General features: G+C 45.1%; 1 protein-coding gene across 1 annotated transcript in view; it reads left to right on the forward strand.

Moving 5' to 3' along the window:
* Positions 1–22,065, forward strand: part of LOC147733583 (protein regulator of cytokinesis 1-like) — a 394,866-nt gene that overhangs the window by 233,504 nt on the left and 139,297 nt on the right. The window contains exons 5-6 of the mRNA XM_086958172.1: positions 3,726–3,896; positions 4,022–4,171. Of these exons, the coding sequence (XP_086814298.1) occupies positions 3,726–3,896; positions 4,022–4,171 (321 nt within the window). The remainder of the gene's footprint in view (positions 1–3,725; positions 3,897–4,021; positions 4,172–22,065) is intronic.

The raw sequence follows: 22,065 nt of genomic DNA on the forward strand, positions 1-22,065 counted from the left end.
CCGCCCCCCCTCTCCCCTTTAACTTACTGTGGCAATCTGGGGGACTCCGCTCTCCGCACCGGCAGGGAGAGTTGACGCTGCGGCTCTTGGCAGCTCCTTTCCCGGGACTCCCTCTTGGTCAAGGGAGCCCCGCAACACGTGTGCAACGTCCTGTTGTCGGCCCCGGGGCTCTCCACACTCGCAGGAGCCCCAGGCCGCTCCACGCATTTCCTCCGCCTGCCTCCTCTTCCGGTCCGGACGCGGCTCCGCCCCTGTCACAGGCGACCTTGCCTGTCTTCCGGTGCGGCGGAATTCCGGGGGCAGTAAGAGTTATTTTATATTTGGCTGCTAAATGAAAGCGTGTCCATCTGCATGTAGACAAGACTCACAACGCCACTCTAACAACGACACTGGCTTTTGTTCTGTTTGCCTGTTGAGTTCTAGTTGCTAGTGCAATATGTAAGGATGGGATAAGCCATTCTGTCTTATTTCCGTGCTGTGTTGGATTAATTAGATATCTCTTTCTCAAGTGTTCACAGTGTTGAGCTGGTGGAGAGATTTAGTGTGTTGCTTGGTGTCTCTTTGTAGCATGTTTGCTTTGAAAGGTCACGTGTGCTTTAAACTCCTGGTTTGCTGTATCCATTTGGCCATGTGTTTATGTGAGGGAAGGTCGTGTTTGCTATGACTACAGTACTTGGTTAGGTAATGCTCTGTCTTTATAATCTTACTTCTATGTATAAATACTGTCATACGCTTGTTTTGACTGTGAGGAATTTGTGCTTTTCTTTATTTGTCTGTATCTATTCCTCTTTGGCTACAATGGGGCAGTGTTGACATGGTCCTGCCACCCTTTGTAGCTGCAGTGTATGGCTTTGCACTACATTAGTCTTCTTTGCTCCTGCGACAGCCTTTGGCATTGAGTTGGTGCAGTTGCTGTAGAGTTGCAGCCACAGTCCTGCAGTGAATCACTGTGACATCCTGTGAGCTCTTTTGTAGTGAGACACACCTTTGTGTTTGCTTGTGACTGCAGGACTGTGGGATAGAGTTGCCATCGTATTCTGTTTTCCTCTCCACAGTGCTGTGTCCTTCCCGCTCACTGCACATCTCGGATTGCACATTGCACGTCATACATCATATTAATAGATAGTGGAGCAGCTCCCTGAAGTAAGATTGAGCTGAAAAATCAATACCAGTAATTGGCCCTAGACAAAGCGCTTCATTCATCCTATGATGCCAATGGGTGGCTCTCTACAGAGAGACAGGGTGAACGGGACAAGAACAGAGTAGAATACATGTAACAGGCCTTGCATCTTCAAGGCATGCTGGGAACAGGTAGCCCAACCCTACATTTATTGGTAATAACAGTTTTCAGTTTCTATCTCATATTCCGAGTGGTGAGTGCAGAGTGCAGAGTGCAGAGTATTGGCAATGTAAATGACAATGCCATTTATTTATGATTTAAAGAAAAAAAAAATGTCATGAGCAATGCCAATAGCTCTACCTTTAATGATGCCGAGACCATTGCATTGCAAATGCTTGTTTAACTAGTCATGCAGCCGTATGACCTTTGAATACGTAAGAGTTTACATGTCCCGTCTGCGTGACGTAAGTTGTGGTGAGTCTATCCTGCCCCCAGCAAGTCTGCTTGTTTCTCGCCAGCGGCAGAAGAATACACCAGCCATATAAAATGGCTCAAAATGACAATAGAACAGTGCCAGGATCCTAGCATTTAAACTGTGCATTGGGGTAAATATGGCTTTTGGAGGGACAAATACATCTCTCCTGCGTAAAAGGCAGCTTAAAAGTACAAGAACATAGGGTCTCAAGTGCACCTTGCTATACCAACAGCAGCCACCACAGAAACTGCAGCTGGTCTCACGTAAGTTCACCCATTATGCTATGGCCACGTAAGGGCTCGTGTTTCCATACTTCACCTGTAACTTGGCAGGGGTGAAAACAGACACTCCCAACTATTCGAGAATAAGGTGAAATAATCTACTATCTCTTGTTCTCGAATAATTGAAGAAGAGTTTGAGAGCCTTGCCTTACTTTCAGCCACCGGTTGAAATGGAAAGATAGAAGTGTAGGCACTCTGCACCAGAGTACCTGCTTGTTTCTGAGAAGTGTTGGTACCCTCCAATTAAAGGTATTGCATTTCTCTTGAGAAGTGCCGGTACTTTCCCTTGCAAAATTAAAAAGTGCCAATAGTCATTACCGGACAGTAACAGGCCATTTACAGCACTGCTTTCGGCACAAAAAAAGCATTTGCAATGCAATAGGTCTCACATAACTTAAAGTTTGACCTATTGGTGTTGCAAATAATAATGCAATGCCAATAGCTCAAACTTTTAATAATGCGAGACCTATTGCATTGCAAATGTTTGTTAGATATTGGTTCATAATCTTTGTTGGATTGCTACACCTCCCGAAAACTCAATGTGGTTGATCCTGACACTGTAAGGTTTCTAAGGGCCAGGAAAGACCGTTGTGACCTTTAGCAGGGCAGAATGTCCTCACCAAAGAGAACAAGATTAATTGTACTACCTTTAATGCTTATTCTATGTATAGGTATGTAATTGTTAATCTTCTAAATGAGCCAAGGCAAGAACGCAAATAAAGGTGACAGTGGTCATCCCTGTTTCGTTCCCCATTTTTGATTTTTCACCGTTGATTTTTTTATTTGAGCTCTATAGGGCTCATGTAATTTGCCTTGATAAACTTGGACAGTATGTTTTTTTTACTTGGTGAATTGCCAATTGTCCCTATTTGGAGGCCATCCCTGCATCAAGTGAGAAGAATCAACACGATTTTATTTCTGGTAGCCAGGTCAAAGAAATTCATTGCCAGTCTTGTATTGTCATATATTTGCTGCCCCCAGACTAATCCTGAATGAAAAGGGAAATATCTGACCAGACTGAGGTCAGCCTTGCATCAAAAATCTTAGTAAATATGTTTACATTGTTTAAAAGCGCTATGAATTGAGCAGAGCTACATAGCGAGGAGTCTTTGCCTTGTCTCAGGATGACTGTAATCACATAATCATGGTATATGTTACTTTTGGACCTCATAAAATGTAATTAAAAAACCCTTGCCATGGGTTCATCTTGAATATCTGTATAAAATGACATGGAAAAGCCATCCGGGCTTGGAGCCTTGTTTTGTGGCATCTCCTGCATGGCTGTTCGACCTTCTAAAGCGGAGATTGGTTTGTTTAGAAGGCTGAAAATGCCCTCTGTCCTGAGTTTCACAGAATCATACCATCATTGGATTGCGTTGTTTGTGATTAAGTGCTCACAAGGTCTTTAATTTGAATGTGAGGATACACTGTGCCTTAGCTCCCATCTCATTATACCTTTGGAAGTAGTGCAGCGTTTTGTTAGTTTCCTCTGTTAGGGAGTGTTGTAGTTTCACACATGCCTTACATAAGAGACAAAACATTCTGGTCCATGTTTTGAATGGAGTGCAACTTCGAATGTCGTCTTACTACTTTGCGAGCCCCTACTAATGAGTACTTGTACCTTCTAATCATCTGAGGCGCCTTGGTTATTTAGCAGTCTTATTCCACCAATGCTTCTCCAGCATTGCCTCTTAGGCAATTTTGTTTTCAAAGTTGTAGTTAATGTTCACTTCCTACCTTGGTTTCTCCTGCGGTATTATGGTGTTTTCTGTCACCAAATATTGACTGTTTCTTTGGAACTGTTTGTTTTTAGTCTTAGCATAGTCTTGATTTTTTTTTCATTGCACAGGATCGTCGTAGAGCAGAATTTGTAAAATCAAAAAAACAAATTATTTTGTGCATGGAAGAATTGGACCACATTCCTGACTCTAGTTTTGAACATGATGTTGTATGTGACAATGTGGAGTCCTTTTGCCTTTCAACAGAAAATATGGCTTCCGTTAAGCTGCTCCTGCTGCAGGTATGAACTTACCTTTGTTATTTAGACCTGTTGTCAACCGCTATGAAGCTTAATGTTCACTGTATCTGTACCTTTGTGTTACTGACAAGTTTTGCTTTGTTTTATTAATTTTTTCATCTTTTTAGTTAGAGGATAGAAAAGCTCAAAATGAAGCTGTTTGTTCACAACTATGCTCTAGAATCGTAGAACTTTGGAATAGGCTGCAAATACCTACTGAGAAACGTGAAGCTTTTTCGATATACATGACTGGATCCAGAGGCAAAACACTTGAAGCAGTAAGGAAATCTACTTTCCTAGTTTTTTTGTTGTTGTTGTAGACATTTGTGATGGTTTGAAATGACTTTTGAATTGCAGGACATGTACACAATGCTTTTCTTCAACTAGTGTTTTTTTGTACGTTGTGTGTATTGATTCAACATGTTTGCTTGTCAGACTGGCTTACACAATAGAGGTCCCAGTAGAGCTAGAATATTCTAGTATTTTACTTCTACTATCCTTACAACATTGTTCAGTACGTATTATACTTTTGACAAAGTAGATGTTCCTTTAATAAATGCAAGTCAGTTCTTGAACAGAAGATTTCTGTCCTTTCTGCCTTTACATGGCTTATCCTGCCTTCCCTCAGCCATCTTCCTCCAACCCTGCTGAGTTTCCATGTAGACAAAATATACATACTTTTCAGGAACTCACAATGGGTGGAATGGAGGGATTTCCCTGTTCTCCAAGGCTGGGTATTGAGTCTCGTGGAATAGGAAGCAAACCACTTCAGGAAATACTTGGTAGCTAGCTACATGAATATAAACATTCAACAGCCATTTCTTCAGGTGATAGATGTGACTTATTATAGATTAGAGAGACCAGTGTAAGAAGACGAAGTCATGTGTGTTGTACAAGGACATGGGGCGCAATGCTAGAACCGCTGATGTACAGATGTTGGGGAAATTGTGCAAATGTTCATTCTAAAATTGCCACAACACGTACTGGGCATGGAAAAGATATCTTACCTTAGCTGGGAAAGGCTCCCCCTTTAGCGATCTTTGGCAGCCTTCCTCGCTCTGCTTGCACAAGATTTCCGAGAACTGTCTTGCCTGAGATACCTACGCCTCTTACGCCTAACGGCACCGGATCCCTCCACATAAGTTGGCCTAGCTTCAGGAATGACACTCTAATTTGCACAGCGGCACATTGCAGAAATAGACCGGGGGTTGGGGGGAGAAGCGGGCTCTTTCTGTATTCTTTTTCTTTTCTCTCGTGGTGGGGGGGGGGGCGGGTTGGGATCAGTTTTATGATTTGTTAAATCAATGCACTTCTTGGTATCTCTGGGCTATGTTTGGCCCGTTTTATGCAAGCTTATTTTCTGCATTGTTCAATAAAAACAATTAAATCATAAAAGTGCCACAAGCTACACGAAAAAGTAGGAAGTTGGATATGGTGAGGATGGGGTAGGAGCTTAGGGCAGTTATTGATGGTGTTGTGCACTGAACTCACTGCTCTGCCATCTGGATTAAACTGGTTTCAGAAACTACTAACACTTCTGCCTCTGGGCAGCAAGATACTTACCAATAGTTTAGTAATATTTCTGTCTCTAAAGACTAGTTATAACAGAGTATCACAAATTATAACTATGTTGTCTTCCACGGGATGCTCCTCAATAGTCATAAGCACTGAATAGTCCCTCACAGGGATCCTGGATCACTTATGAAATACATGTATGTAGACCTACATCAATCAAAAAAATGTACTCCCAATTGCAGCCTATAAACAGACAAAGGTCAATTTTATTTTCATGTAAAAAAAACACATTTACTTTCATAAGTCCGCATTGAGTATAGTTGAACATGGCAAACCTTTGAAAGAGTTTCTTTAAAAGGGAAAAAAGATGAACAGAATCATCCAATAGGCTACAATTAATACATTAATCTAATGCAGTGATGCTCAAAATATGGCCTGTTAACTGCATGTGGCCCTTCTGCCCTTTACATGCGGCCCATCGGTTCAAAGAAGCACTGGGATGCTGTTTAATCGCCTCCATTAAACTTAAATATGTTAAGCAGGCAAGCATTTCTTTAAATGTTCATTGAATCTCTCTGCAAACGTGTGAAATATGATAAAATACATTGTGTATTTCATTGACCTTCTGAACCGTTTCACCTTAGCACATCCGGTTATATCGGTGCATTGAGATGTATTTTTAAAAAGTGATAGTTTTCAAACATGATTTCCGAAATATTCATGCTTCCACCCACCCTGACAACAATGCCAGTTGTGAACTAAGAGGCAAGTCAGTAATGGGCAGCCTGGGTTGCTATTATTAAGAAGCAACCATAACGTTTATTAAATGAAACACAGCAGGTTTTGAACAGCACAAATCCTGAAATCTTGTATTTGGAGGTCCTCTTACATAATATAAAGAAGTAAAAGGAGGGAAAATGAAATATAACATTTGCCTAGGCTCACACAGTTTGAGCAGGAGCCGGGATTGATCCAGATTTTCTAGTTTCACATTGTGAAATTCAGCCAGTGCATGCTTTACCTCCCCCTACACCTACCTTTTCTACCCCTGCCCCCTCAACAGCCGCCATGCTGGCTTCAATGCGGCCTCAGTTACTTCACAGGCCAAACTTTTTGCCCCTGGGAAAACATTTGCATACCTGTTAGCTAATGCAATTGACACTGTTCCTTTAAGAACCTTACTGTACCATCAGTATCCCATCATGCCCCACAGGTGACAGGTCAGTTCATTATTCTGGCTCCTGGAAACAGAATCCTGGGGCACTGAGCGCTGCCTTTTTTGGCAAATATCTAAAAAAAGATGGACTGAAACTTGTTTTTAGGTGTTTACTCTGTCCTTCGGATTAGAGTAAATTAACACCTTTTTTTATGTATAAAAATGGTGATTTTTTCAATCAAAATGCATTAACTTTTTATGAAGTGCCCTTCCTGTGGAAAGATGATGGCTCAAACAGATGTACACAGGGTCTGCATCCACTGTCTTTCAGAAGATCACCCTCCTTGTTCATGCAGAAACTTTAAAAAAAAAACAAACTCCAGAACATTGAGCCAGAGAACAAAAATCGGACTGCATTGATTTCAGGAGAAGCAGCAAAAAAAACAGCAGAAGGCTGTAGTGCCTTTCACCATGGCTCCCCTAGGAGCCATGGTGAAGGGCACTCTACCACCAAAGTGCTTTCCTCCTGCTCTAAGGACAGATTCAAGAAGAGAAAGCATTATGGGGAGAGATATCGGTCCTGATCGTAATCGAGGAGTATGATGTTGAGGACTGGGGCGTCTAGGAACCTGCATACCGGTTAGCTGTTGACAGCTACTCCATCAAAGTCTCTGTCCAGGTGTCATCCCACATCCAGAGACCACAGTTGGTCGACATCAAGGCAAGGGTCAATGTCGAGAATCCCTCTGTCGACGGCAAGACCACTACTTTCTGCATAGAGTCCTCCCTGCGTTGACCACCAAAGTAGACGTCAAGGCATCCACTGTCTGTTGGACACCTCTGTCACTATGTGCCAATGTACTCCTTTCCATCATGCTTGTACCACATCACCTGTTTGCTTTTTGGTTTACATGCAAATAAAAAGAATGAAAAAAACCACCGTCCATGACCAAGCAACTTCCGTCGAAGTTAAGGCTTCCTCTGTCAAAGTCTGACATCACCCTTGATAGTGTTCTACATGTTGATAGAGGAAGTCTCAACGTTGATGTGAGTTTCTTTATTGTTGACAGTGGTGTTTTTGACGTCGACAGTGGATGCTTCGACGTCTACCTTGGCGGTGTCTTTAAGACACCGCAGCCTGCTCCAAAGCATCTTCAGTCGACGCAGATTCCTCTGTCTACATCTAAGGCTTTTCAGTCACAGCAGTCGCAGTCAAGACTAACATCTGTGATGTTAAGGTCTAGTTCTCCAGTACTCCACTTTTCAACAAGATGGTTGCAAGACTGAAGTAAGCGGTGAAGGACTACTCCTGGTTCTGATTATTCTCAAAAATATTCGCCCTCAAGGAACACATCTGAGAAAGTCAGTTCTACCTTGGGTTCTATCTTGCTGTCTCTTAGGGCAGTCTCATCTCCAAGAATATTCGTGAAAGCCACTTCTGCTCAGTCACCTATCAAAAATACATCCTCCTTCAAGAAGACTGAGATCACTGAGGAGAAGGCATTAAACTGTATCCAGAAGACTATCTACTGCAAGATCTGCCTCTTCTCAAATTCAAATTTCAAAGCTTTATTCGACATTCGCCATAAAAGCAATTCATTCCTAACACTATACAAATAAATACTATGTCTAAAAATACTCACAATAAAATACATATTAAACAATTGACAGTCGAATACAATGCACAATTAAAAACATTTACTTGATTCATAAATTGGTAAAAAGAATTCTATCCTAAAAACCGTATTTTTAATCAGACACAATATCTAATAAAGTGCGAGTGCGGATCACCCAAACCCAACCAAGAAATTTGGCTACGGCAATTGCAAAGAGCGGCGAACAATCTGTTTCTAATATTCTCAGGGCAGTCGCCTGGCTACAAGTGCCCAGATTTAAACAAACTGGTCTTAGCCATTTGCGCCTTGGACTAGCATATAGTGGGCAGCAAAACAACAAGTGGGAGATATGCTCTATTTGGTCTCTGCAATAATAACAGTTCTCATCCCGTGATGGAAACCAATGTTTTTTAAAAGCATTTACTGGGAGTGTTCCGACTCTGAATTGGAAGTATAACTTCCTATCACGAGGCCTTTCAATTATATCCCAATAAGCTTCGCAGGATGGAACCATTTTAATATCCAAAAAGCGGCCAGTTAGATTAGCTCTTGACCCAGCACAATAGATTGAGGAATACACCATCTCCCAATATATTTCTTTCAGTTTTGCTTTAGTTGGAAACTTTGTCACATCCATATTACCCCAAAGATGATCCAGCTTTAACTTTGCCAGTAGACCCCTCAGATCTTTCAGCCAAACAATGCAATGAAATTGATCAAACTTGACAACATCTAACAGTGCCGATGCATAGTGGGCTAGTTCCGGCGTCACCATCAGGCGCCTCCAGTACAACAATGGGCGCAATCGTGCTATGTCCTCAATGCTTCTCAGACCAAGGTCCAGTTTCAATGGGATTGTGGGTGTACTTTGCGGGACCGTTACCAGCCGACGCAAGAACCTGTTTTCCGCTGAACCCAGGTCTGCTAAATTTGAGAAACCCCAAAGTTCAGAGCCATACATATAAGCACTCAGGACTTTCATTTTGTAAATTTCGAGGGCACAATTTATTGGCTTTGTCAGCGAGGCTCTGTTGAAGTGCAACTGCTCCTGCAAGCTGGCTAAACTTTAATACTGCCATGTTAATGTGAGACTTCCATTTCATATTATCCTGTAACGTTATTCCTAGATAGGAAAAAGCCTCAACTTTCTCTAGAGGAGTGCCCTTATAGGTAATTGCACCTTTAAATGTGGACTGGTGGTACAAACACATAAACTTTGTCTTAGTAGTGTTCAGCTCAAGGCCCGACTATCACAAAAATCGCCAAATGCATTTACAGCCTTTTGGAGACCGCTTGGGGTGTGACAGTATAAGCGTATCATCCGCAAACATGAGGACGGGGACATATGAGCCTGCGATTTTGGGGGCATCACTTGGAGATTTGGTCAGGTAATCCACAATACCGTTAATATAAATGGAGAATAGTGTTGGGGAACAACAGGCTCACCTGACGCTTTTTGCCATCGGGCACCGCCGTGAGGGGAACGGCAGAGCAAGCAGCAAGCAGCGAGAACCACGGGGAAGCGAGGGAGGCGTCCCGTGCAACCGGACCACACTCCCCAGCATTCCCTGAGGCAGACAGCGCGCCCGTGACGCGCAGCGAGCGCCGGAGGCGCTGAATAAAGGCTGACCCCCCGGGAGCCCAGAGGGGGAACAACAGGCTCACCTGACGCTTTTTGCCATCGGGCACCGCCGTGAGGGGAACGGCAGAGCAAGCAGCAAGCAGCGAGAACCACGGGGAAGCGAGGGAGGCGTCCCGTGCAACCGGACCACACTCCCCAGCATTCCCTGAGGCAGACAGCGCGCCCGTGACGCGCAGCGAGCGCCGGAGGCGCTGAATAAAGGCTGACCCCCCGGGAGCCCAGAGGGGGAACAACAGGCTCACCTGACGCTTTTTGCCATCGGGCACCGCCGTGAGGGGAACGGCAGAGCAAGCAGCAAGCAGCGAGAACCACGGGGAAGCGAGGGAGGCGTCCCGTGCAACCGGACCACACTCCCCAGCATTCCCTGAGGCAGACAGCGCGCCCGTGACGCGCAACGAGCGCCGGAGGCGCTGAATAAAGGCTGACACCCCCACTCGCCCCGCGAGTCGCGCGCGGGAGGCGCCCGTGAGAAGCCCGGGACAAGGGCGGGCCCTCTGTGGCCCTCAGAGGCCCGAGGAGACCGGACTGGGCCGGAAACGTTGCTCGGATTGGGTAGGCCCCCTCTACTTTTGTTAGTTGACAATCAGTAGACTCGGAGACTTAATTTTAATATTGTGCCTACATTTTGTAGGGTTCTGCTCTTGCACAGTGTATCTATTTAAAGTGTGTATATATATCCCATGTCCACAATGTCGAAGGCTAAAGCAGGCAACATGCTTCAGGGTCAGAGTGCTATTAATAACTATATGGTAAAAAAAGTCGCCCAGATAAATAATGATCGTCGTGTATCATTAGGAAAAGGAGCTACCTCAGCAGGTATACAGGATGTTTCTCTGATTATCGCTCAAGACCCAGATGCCACTTTCAGGGACAGTCTGTCCAACATGGAAATGCCCCCCCCGAGGGAAGCTGCTTCGCTACCAGCTAGCCCATCAACATGTACACGGACACTAACATCTAACTCTGTTAATGTTGTGGCACTGGTACATTCAGGTGAGAGGGAGCAATGTGACTTAATTAATGAATACAGTAAGGGAGTATCTCCCAAGAGGCAGCCTTTAAGGCAGTGTAGAAAGATGGCAACACGCAAGGGGAGAAAACCAACTAGTAAACCAGCGGTAGCTAGTCACACTACAGATAAAATTTGGACAGCCGCTAACAATCCTTTTCTGTTTACGGGAACTGATTCAGGCTCCCAGAAGCAGATTGCCAGTGTAAATACTACTAATGATCAGTTTACTGCCTTATTCTCTAATATGGAGAGCAGCCTGGGGTTGAAGATAGAGGAGTTTCTTAAACCTCTACTGGAAAAAATTGATTTCCTTGTAAAAGAAGTAGATAGGCTTGGGGGGCTTGTCTCCGCGCAATCAAAGTCTGTTGGAGATTCTAGCATTATACTAAAAGAAATAAGGTCCACCCAAGCAGAACAGGGGAAAAATGTGTCAGCTGCTGTTAATCTCACAGGTGCTCAGAGTACTATAGGGAATAGACCTCAGCAGCCACCACCTGTCAATGTCCCTCAACCTAATACAGGAAACTCGCAGCCTCGAGTAGGCTTACACTCAAACAGAGGTAATAAGTTAGCGCCCAGTCCTGATAGAAGAAATCGCTATCTAAACCTTCCTCCGGAGTGTGCACCCTTTGTGGTGGTCTTAAGTAATGTCCCTGCAGTTGGCACGCACCCGGCATCTCCTCATGGCGAGTCACATGACTCATTAAAAAATAAGACAGTCTCATGGCTGAATAAGAATTGCGGCTTTCCCGTTGGGTACGCAGATCAGATAACGCTAGTTAGAAGGGTTAACTGGGTAGGGCCCTCTAACAAAGTGGGCAATGGGGATTGCATTGTGGCTAATTTTAGACACCCCCAACATGTGGCAACTATACTCCTGAGGGCTGCATCACTAGTTTACAATGAGGGTAGTATTTGTGTTCGTCCCTTGGGCTACTTTTATGCTCACCTTTGCAAGGAACCCCCACATCGAAACAGGCCAACACCTCGGCCGGACTCCCAGACTTCGAACAATGGGAATAGTGGGGTGCAATTTACTTACAATGTAGCCAATATAGGTGGGCCAGGTTTTTCCACTAACTCAGGGAACAGATTTGATCTTGGTGGGCAACACCAGATGGCTTATAATGTCAACACACTTAACAGATACGAACTTTTGTCCGGTCTCGACATGTGTGACTGACATAAAATTCCTGTGGGTGAGGAGGGACTAATAGCAGCCGATTTAACATGTAATATTGACTCTACCAACCCACAGGAGACTAATAAATGTGTGAACATGGTGTCTTGGAACGTTGCGGGTTTGGCAACCAAAATGGCAGATGAAAGATGGGTCTCTTTTATCAAACAATTTAAGGTCATCTGCCTCCAAGAGACATGGGATGTGGGGTGCGAATTGTTTTTAGAAGGGTACAAAGCATTCTCTGTGCCAGCAACTCCTTCTAATAGAGGAAGACCAAAGGGAGGCTTGGTGATCTTTGTATCTGTGATGATAACCTCGTGTATCTACTCTATTAATGTACAACGATCTTGTGTCCAGGGCATTGTTTTGTCTGAAAAAAGCAATAAGGTTGGGTTGGTTAATTTCTATAATGCCACTAACACCACTCTAGCATGTAATGAACTCAATGTACTTGACGAATACATTGTCTCCATGAAGAAACACAGCCATAATATAATGGTCATGGGAGATTTTAATTTGCACCTCTGTGGTGATCCCCTTAGGAAGTGCCTACGTGATTTAAATTGCGACAGAGCTGAAGGGTTACACTTTACACATACAGCAGAGGGTGAATTTTGTAATACCATGTTGAATGATTTAGTTCTAACAATGGGCATGGAAATTAGAGATCCCAGCAAAAGTTTTGACACTCCAACCTTTAAGGGGCATGGCAGTGGCACGATTATTGACCACATGTTATTTTCTGAAGCTTTGTTGCCTTTTTTAGAATCCTTTGATATTATCACAAGTGAATTCAGCGATCACAATCCCCTTGTGGTCTGTCTTAGGGGTTTTGGTCTCTCAGATGTCATGCTCCCTCGTCCTGAAAGCAACTTGATAACGACTGATGGGAGGCGGCGTATAAAGTGGTCAACTATTACCCCAGACCTTCTATATAATAGCATTGAGGAATCTTGTGCAGATGAAATTGTTAAATGTACTGGGACAGACCCGGTGGGGGTGCTCAATGCCTTTCAATCTCTGGCGGGGAAAGTGTCAGGGCTACTAACAAAACCATCTAAGAGTAACTTAGAGAAATGTGGGCCAAGGTGGTTTAATCGAGAGTGTTCAAAAGCAGCCCGTAATTTGAAAGCAGCATTGGCAGAGGTACCGCGGATACATGAAAATATCCGACACTGCCGCAAAGCATATAAGTCCACCATTAAAACACACAAGGAGACTTTGCGTGTGGAGGCCTGGAATGAACTGTTGGACCCAGAGACCCTAAACAATAGCATGAAATTTTGGCAGTTAGTAAAAAAACCATTCTTGTCAGAACAACCTGGGGACGGGTTGGAGTGCTGTATATTGAAAGAGGACTGGTTCCGGCACTTTGAATCACTGTATTTTTCGGCCGACCCTGTTATTAATGCTAGCTTTCCCAGTGACCCTAATGGAGTACTCAGTTTTGAGTGTAGCGAAGTACTGGAAGCTATAGAAGGTTTAACATCAAACAAAGCGCCCGGCCCAGATGGCATCCCACCTGATTTATTTAAGTCCAGACCACATTTTTGGGCTCCTATCTTACTGGCGGTTTTCAATGCTGCCATTGTGGTAGGATGTCCAGTGTCCTGGGGGGTGTCAACCATTGTCCCGGTATTCAAAAAGGGAGATAGGGGTAGCCCATTGTGCTACCGGCCAATCTCCCTAATTGACTCCAAGGTTAAAGTTATCGGGAGAGTTCTGTTGAAGAGAATCACTAGCTGGGCAACTGCAAATAATGTTATGTCCATATCTCAATATGGATTTTGTGAGGGCAGATCCACGATAACCCAGTGTCTTAATTTATTTCTTATTCTCAGTAAATATACGGTGGCCCAGAAGGGTACGATCCACCTCGCCTTCATGGACCTGTCATCAGCCTTCGACTGTGTCAACAGGGGGAGGCTATGGCAGTTCATGAGGTCGAGGGGAGTCGACACTGGGATTGTTGATTTCCTGGAGGATATGCACCAACAAACCAGTGCTAATGTTAGATATTCATCTAATGGGGCCACCACTGATAAGTTTATGATAAAAAAAGGAGTACGTCAGGGATGTATTCTTGCCCCTTTTCTTTTTAATTTTTATATTAATGATCTGGATGCAGCACTACAATCTATACAGGCTGACTGCCCCAGAATAGGTAGAAGGGGCATCCCCGTGCTGTTATACGCGGATGACGCGGTTTTAATTTCACGTACGGAGAAGGGGCTTCAGGCACTTTTAACTGCTTTTAATGTCTTTATGTCTGACCGGGATCTTATGGTTAACAATTCCAAGTCTTACGTAATGCAGGTTGGCCAACGCCCAAGAAAGACTTATGTATTTAAGCTTGATGATAGTCCTATCCCGGTAACAGAGACTTTTTCTTATCTGGGTGTGCTATTTGATTCGAAGTTATGTTGGGCCCCTCATCTGGTGAAGAAGAAGAATGACATGCTGAGGGTTAATGGAAGCATCCTTAATCTAGCGAAAAAGATAGGAAAGAAACCAATAGCCGCAATGATTAAGTTATATAATGCCAAGTCTGTAGCCACGGCGGCTTACGGCAGTGAACTGTGGGGCTATGTGCCCAATACTCAACTACAGGTCACTGAAAACACTTTCTTTAAACGATTATTATGTGTCCCTGCTAGTACCCCGAACCTTGTCGTGCATGAGGAGCTAGGGACATCGTTTTTATGTGACAACCTAGCACTGAAGCCATTGATCTGCTGGGTTTCATTGTGGCTTAACAAAGAGATACCACTCACCCATCAGATTGTAAGGGATGTAATTTCCCAGGATAACTGTATGCGCATCCCCTGGCTAAAATATTTGAAATCTTGCTTTGAAATGCTGGGGTGCGCTAATTTGTTTTCACATCCGAGTGGCATCGTGAAGGAGGACTTAACAGCGGTTAAAGGAGCCTTTCTTAAGCACAAATTAGCGGATAGAGAAAGTACGGAAATGCTGAAACCGAGTGTCAGAAAGTTTATTATGCTAAAGTCGTGTGGTGGAATGGAGCCATACCTGGCATGCGCCTTTAGTTCATATGAAAAATTTTTGCTGACTAGGTTCAGATTTAATATATTTCAGCAGCTTTTAATAAGACCCAAATCAGACATTTTTAGCAAACATGTAGCTCCCTGTGGCTGCGACGGGAGGTCTCCTCAGGACATGCTACATTTTATATTTTTATGTAGGTTTTATGATTATCCCAGACGCCACTTTCTTGTTGATTTGCTGAGAACACTGGAATTTAAACAAATTAGACCTGCCCTTATTTATTTGCAGCTTTTGCACCAGGACTGTGTACTCCACATCTTGTCATTTCTAAAAACTGCACTAAGAATAAGAACCTGCCTTGACCTAGGTTCTTAACTACCATGATGAATTTTTGATATTTGTGTATATTGTTTTTATAATGTTTGATGTGTAATATGAAAAAAGTTTTTAATGGATGTACTTTTTATGGTTTGAAATATTAACCAAAATAAAGTCTCTTTTGATTTGATTTGATTAGTGTTGGGGCCAGGACACACCCTTGCCACACTCCCCGCTCTACTGGGAATGGCTCAGTCACTTCTCCCTGTGCCCCCCCCCCCCCCACCTGATTTTAGCACAATTATTTTCATGCAGACGCACAAGGAGAGTGAGAAGTTCTGGGCTTATTCCTGCTTCGGCCAAAGTCCTCCACATCTTTTGTCTGGGCACTAGATCAAATGCGGCTCTTAGATCCACAAAAACGGCATAGAGGGTACCCTTATTTAATGTTACATTTCTCCAGTAAATGGCCAGAAGACCTGATCTATAGAACTAGTCAAGGGACGAAAACCCGCTTGGTAGGGCGACAAGATGTTATCCTCTATCCAGGTTTGCAGCTTGTTCTGCACTAATCGGCCCATCAGTTTCTGGGCTGTATCTATGAGACTGATGGGTCGATAGTTGTTGGGGAGGGATTTGTCACCTTTTTTGAATACAGGGATAATTTCCGCACCCTTCCAGGATGGAGGCACTTCCCCTCCCATGGCCACTGCATTGGCTAACCATGAGAAATATGTGCACCATGACCTCAGATCGCTTAGGAAGACGTCTGCTGGTATACCGTCCATGCCCGGGGCTCTTCCCCCCCCCCTTTACACACTCCAAAGCGATACTAACATCCTTTTCATTGAACACTTCATAATTATAGTACACAGTTGGAAGTGTAATGTCAATGACTTGCGTTAGGCTAAGGGCATATTGAGGTTTAAAGAACTCGGTCCACTTGTTCTTGGGGACATGGTTTTGTGGTTGGGCGGCTATACCTCCCCTATCCCATTTTACAGTTTACCAGAATAACTTTGAATCTTTGGATGTGCAGGCATGCTTGAGTTCACACCAGCGCTCCTCGTTCCATCTACTCAAGCTTTGGCGCGCCAATCTGCAGCTTTTGTCGTACCAACCCAGTCTGGGGAGATGTTTTTTACCCTTGTCAAGGTTAACCGTTTTTGTGAAAAAGGCCTGTAATCTGTGGAAGAATTTAGTGTGGGCCGCCATCATATGATCTTGGAAGTTTACCTTCCCAACATGGGGTTTTATCTCCTTGATCACTGCTCTCTTCAGGTCATCTATTTTCTCTACATCTTCTACAAGCCTATTCCATTTCAGGTGGCGCTGATTGTTTGTGCAGACTATGTCCTGGGTGACCCTTTCCACATTGGTACTATGCCCCACAGCCCCTTGATATGGATGGAAAGTCATGCACAAAGGATTGTGGTCACTTTCTATTCTTGTTGCCACAACCATATCTATCAGTTTGCTCCATTCCCTTACATCTACCAAGAAATAGTCAATTCTGCTGGTTGCCCGGCCGTTGTTAAACGTACTGGACCCGTTGCGGTCAGAGGGCGTGCGCCCATTAGCCGCTCTTAGGCCTCTTGCCAGGCAAAGACTTTTCATTTGCATGGCCACTGCACTCCATCTTTTAATGGCAGGCACCTCAAGCTGGGGTATTCCCCATTTGTTATCCCCCTCCTCCTCCTCTGTCATAATCCTATCCTCCTCACCCAAGGGTTCAAAGGTAGAATTTATGTCCCCCCCCCCTACTATGATATGATGTTCCAGGGGTAGGAGCTCCAGCTCCTGTTCAAAGACAGATACTACTTCTGAGGTATTTCCGCCCCCACCCCCCTAGCATATATGTTAAAAAGTGAGATTTCTTGGCCATTGCCCCATCGCACTCGAAGTGCTAAGATATCATTAGTTGGCAGTGATCTTTGTATTATTTTGGAGTCCAATGACTGACGTATCCATATCAACAGCCCTCCCGAGGGACGGCCTTTTCGGTTTTTTGTTGCTGGAATATGAAAGTTCACATACCCCTGTGAAAAACCGGGCTTAAAGTCCAGGTTTCTTGCAGTAAAATGATATCATAATTATCAATAAAATCACCCCATTCAGGAGTTACCATTTTAGACGCTATACCTGCAATATTCCATGACATAAGGGTCTCGATAGTCTTGCCCGTTTTACTCCCTACTTGACCTAACCTTGTACCACTGCATACCGGCTCAGCGGTCAAAGTGGTTACAACCTCTGAGACCGCTGCGGGGGCATTCAGTTGGTCATATGAGTCCTGCTCCAACAACCTACCAGTGCTCCTTACAATTTCGGGATTGATACTTCTATTGTGCAGAGTGTTTTCCCTTCCCCTTGCGTTGGAATCTTTTGATTCGCTACAATTTCCTGCCTGCTGATTAGCTTGTGTTCCCTTGCACATGTTTAAACTCTTCCAATCAATCGCACTCATTTAAATTAGAAAGGGCAGAAAATCTATTTTCAATACTCAAACCTTGATCAAGATTTGGGACACCCCATCCCCTTCTACTTCCCACAACTGACCACTGCCTCTTCTCATTCAAGACCATCCGGTAGAAGATCCGCAAGGTCTCAATCTCACCATAGGAGTTATTTGCCTTCAACTACCTCACCATCTTTTATAAGTGATTACTCTCCAACCCTTACGGACATTCCCCCCCAAAAAAGTGTCTCAAGTAGATTATTTCTCCACCTTTTAATGATGTATTAGTGAGAGGAGCTATGAAATTGAACATCACAATGCCCCCTATATCTAAGTCCTCTTTGAGGCTTCACACAAAATAACTTCTTCTAGACTTCTATTGCCTTTGGTCTCAAGTCTTTTAGAGCCAGCAGTGTAGCTATTTTTGGCGCCTGCAACAATTAGGTCTGTTGCCTTAAGACTTCTAAAAGTACTTACCACCAGATCAGGACCCTCTATTTTTAAGCCAAGATCCTATGCCGGATTCAGGGATTCCATCTGCAGCTAAAAAAAAATCATACAGTTGCTCCTATTTCTAGTTCCATGCCCGATAAAGAGAAAAAGGATGGACTCATATGGAGTCCATCCTGTTTCGTAGGACGTATGGAGCGGCTATGGCGCTCGGACTACAGTCAGGAAAAAAAACAGGAATATTTAAAAGTTCTACAGGAATATCTCAGATTATTAAAAAACCCTCTCTTGACCCGTCTAAGCCGGAAAGCTATCGTCCCATCTCGCTGCTACCCTGGCCAGCTAAGTTGACAGAGGCCCATGTCAATCTGGCCCTGTCTGAACATCTAGCCCGGTCCAATGCCCTCGATACCACACAGAATGTTCTGTGCTGGCCACAGCACGGAGACTGCCCTTCTTGTGATGGTGGAACATCTCCGTGCGAGGTTGGATGCTGGTCAGACGGCGGCGCTGATTTTGTTAGACCTCAGCGCCGCCTTCGATACTGTATCGCACAGCATCCTCCTTCAGCGGCTCGAGGAGATCGGTATCGGTGGCCAGGCGCTGCAATGGTTCCGCTCCTTCCTAGACAACCGCTCCTTCTGTGTTGCCACCCCTCCCTTCAAGTCCAGGTTCCAGCCTCTGGCCATGGGGGTTCCGCAGGGGTCCTCTCTGAGTCCCACGTTGTTTAACCTTTACGTGAGACCGCTGGCTGATGTCGCAAGGCAGTGGGGCCTAACCTTGGTCTCATATGCCGACGACACACAGCTGGCGGTTACTCTCAGCGGGGATGCGGAACAGGATGCCCCCAGGTTTCAGTCTGGACTGAAGGCGGTGTCCAGCTGGCTGACAGGCAACTGTCTCCAGCTTAATGCCACAAAAACAGAGGTCATGGTTGTCGGGAAGGGAGTGGAGCTCTGGGGCGATCAGTGGTGGCCTTCGGAGCTGGGCCCCACTCCGACCCCGGTGTCGGAGGTGAAGAACCTAGGGGTCTGGTTAGACGCCGGTCTCACATTCATAGGGCACACCAAAAAAATTGCAGCCTGTTGCTTCGGACTCTTAAGAGGTTTAAGGCCAGTGCTTAAGTTCTTCGATGCCCCTACCAGACAGCTTGTAGTCCAGGCAACCATCATCTCCCGTCTGGACTACGCAAGCTCTTTGCTGGCTGGGGCCAATCAGGCTGAGTTAACCCGTCTGCAGCGGGTGCAAAACGCCGCGGCGAGAGCCATTGTTGGCTTGCCTAGGTTTTGCCCGGTGGCTAATGTCCTCCGCTCCTTGCACTGGCTTCCGGTTAGGAAGCGTATTCTTTTCAAGGTCTTGTGCTTGACCTTCAAAATCCTAAGAGGCATAGGCCCTGAGATTTTGGCCAACTCTATCTCCTTCTATGTCCCCACCCGCAACCTCCGATCTCAAGGTCTGGCCCTTGCTGTTGTCCCCAGATTTAGGCTCAGCAGGATGGGGGGTCGCTCCTTCAGGGTGAAAGCTGCGGTAATCTGGAACACCCTCCCAGTTGAAATCCGGCTGCTTGAGGACCTCTTGTCTTTCCGTAGAGCCATCAAGACCTTTTTGTTTTAGCCCCCCTTCTGAGGCATTATCTCCTTGTTGTGTTATGTTGCTCCGTGTCTCTGCGCCGGGATGCTCCTTCGCTGGGGTCGCTGTGCGCATAATAAATTGTTATAACATAACATAACATAGTTGTCCAAGCAAAATCCACCTATTTTACAGATAAAATTCAAAACTCTGCTAACTCTTCCAGGGAACTATTTAAAACTGTAGCCCATTTAACAAAAACCCCCAGGGACACCGTTTTTAGTCCAGATCAGAGCTTTGTCGATGGAATTGCCACCATTTTTCAAACAAAAGTACGAACAGTATATGATGACCTCAGTACCATGGTATCCGGCACACCTACCAATGAAGTCGGACAATCCACCATGACCACCTCCTGCTTCTCTAGTTTTTCCGTACTTGAGAAGCAGCAAGTCTGTGACCTGCTTATCCAGATGAAATCTGGCTCCCCACTGGACCCCTGCCCCCCCCTATGTACTGCATCTGATCCCCGAGACCATCACAAATATTCTGACCCCCCTGCTTAACAAAATCCTTATTCAAGGTGAATTCCCAAAAATATTGGAAAATTGGAAAATGGCCTGCATTAGACCTATTCTTAAGAAGGACACTCTTGATCCCTCTGAGCCCAAACACGACTGTCCCATTTCCTGTCTGCCCTTACTTAAAAGCCATGAACCAGGAAATTATGAGACATGTGGATGAAAAGAAGCTGCTTGATCCGTCACAGCACGGTTTCAGACCTCTACACTCAACGGAATCAGCTCTTATCGTGGCCACCGAAAAAATTTGTAAAACCATGGACGAGGGTGGTTGGTCGGCCCTGATATTATTAGACCTTACAGCGGCCTTTGACACCGTAAACCACTCTGTCCTACTAAAAAGGCTAATCTCCCTAGGCTTCACCGATCCTGCCCTGGCCCTCATCGCCTCTTTTCTAGGCACCCGCGCTAACCAAGTGCTCTGGAATGGGTTACGATCGGCTGAATTTTCCCTTACAGGTGGGGTCCCACAAGGATCGGCATGTCGCCTACATTATTCAACTTATATGTCACTCCTCTAGCAGCCCTGATTAGATCCCATGGCCTACAATTGGTGTCTTACGCCGATGACACGCAAATCATAGTGTCAATCTCACAGTTCATCGAAGCCACGGCGGATCGCTTTAGAAACTGCCTTACTGGGGTGAAGAACTGGATGAGCCACAACTTTCTTAGATTGAACACGGATAAAACCGAAATCATAGTTCGGTCACAAACCGTCTCTCTGGAGTGACCTATGTGGCCCCTCGAAGCAGGAGTTTGCCCTCTCCCTGTAGACCAGGTCAGAAACCTCGGCTTCCTATTAGATAAAGATCTCTCATGTAAAGCCCAGGTTAATCAGGTGACTTCGGCTTGTTTCTACAGCATCAAGGTGCTCAGAAAAATCCTACCCTACATCCCGGTTACGCTAAGAAAGACGGTGATGGGAGCCCTCGTAATGTCCCGGATAGACTATTGTAACTCCCTCTATCTGGGAGCAGGAGAAAAACAACTGTCCAAATTACAGGCAATCCAAAATGCGGTGGCCACGGCCTTACTGAACCTCCCCAAACGCCACCCTACATCCAAAGCCATTCGGGAGCTTCATTGGCTCCTGGTTAGACGCCGCATTCAATTCAAGGCTCTGTGCCTGGTACATAGATCTCTACATGGCAAGGGACCTGATGACTTCATTAATCTACTGCCCCGATATGTACCTTCGTGAACACTGAGGTCAGCCACCCATGACCTAGTCTGCCAGCCCAGAATAAACGGAGCCCGATGGGGAGGAAAGTCATTCTCCTACCAGGCGGCTAAAATATGGAACTCGCTACCCCCAGCACTATGCGCCCAAAAATCTAAAATGAGCTTCAGGAAAGAGCTAAAGACCTGGCTCTTTACCTAAATCGATCTGCCCCACTGCTTTCCTTTCCTCTCTGTATCTTACAGCGCCAAGACGCCGCGGCATTCATGCACTTTACAAATATTTCAGTCAGTCAGTCATTGCGCAGGAAAATGTGGGCTACATCTGCAACAATCATAAAGGCGTTGAGTGCAAAAACTCTCTTGGAAATATTTTTCCCTGTGGGACTCTTTACAAAAATACACTGACAAACTCCCCAAGGAAGATGGAGTAGACTTCCAGGAGGTCCATAATGAAGGAATGCTAGTGTCAAATCATTGT

The sequence above is a fragment of the Lissotriton vulgaris genome, chromosome 2_1, assembly GCF_964263255.1.
Source record: "Lissotriton vulgaris chromosome 2_1, aLisVul1.2, whole genome shotgun sequence".
Classification (NCBI taxonomy): domain Eukaryota; kingdom Metazoa; phylum Chordata; class Amphibia; order Caudata; family Salamandridae; genus Lissotriton; species Lissotriton vulgaris.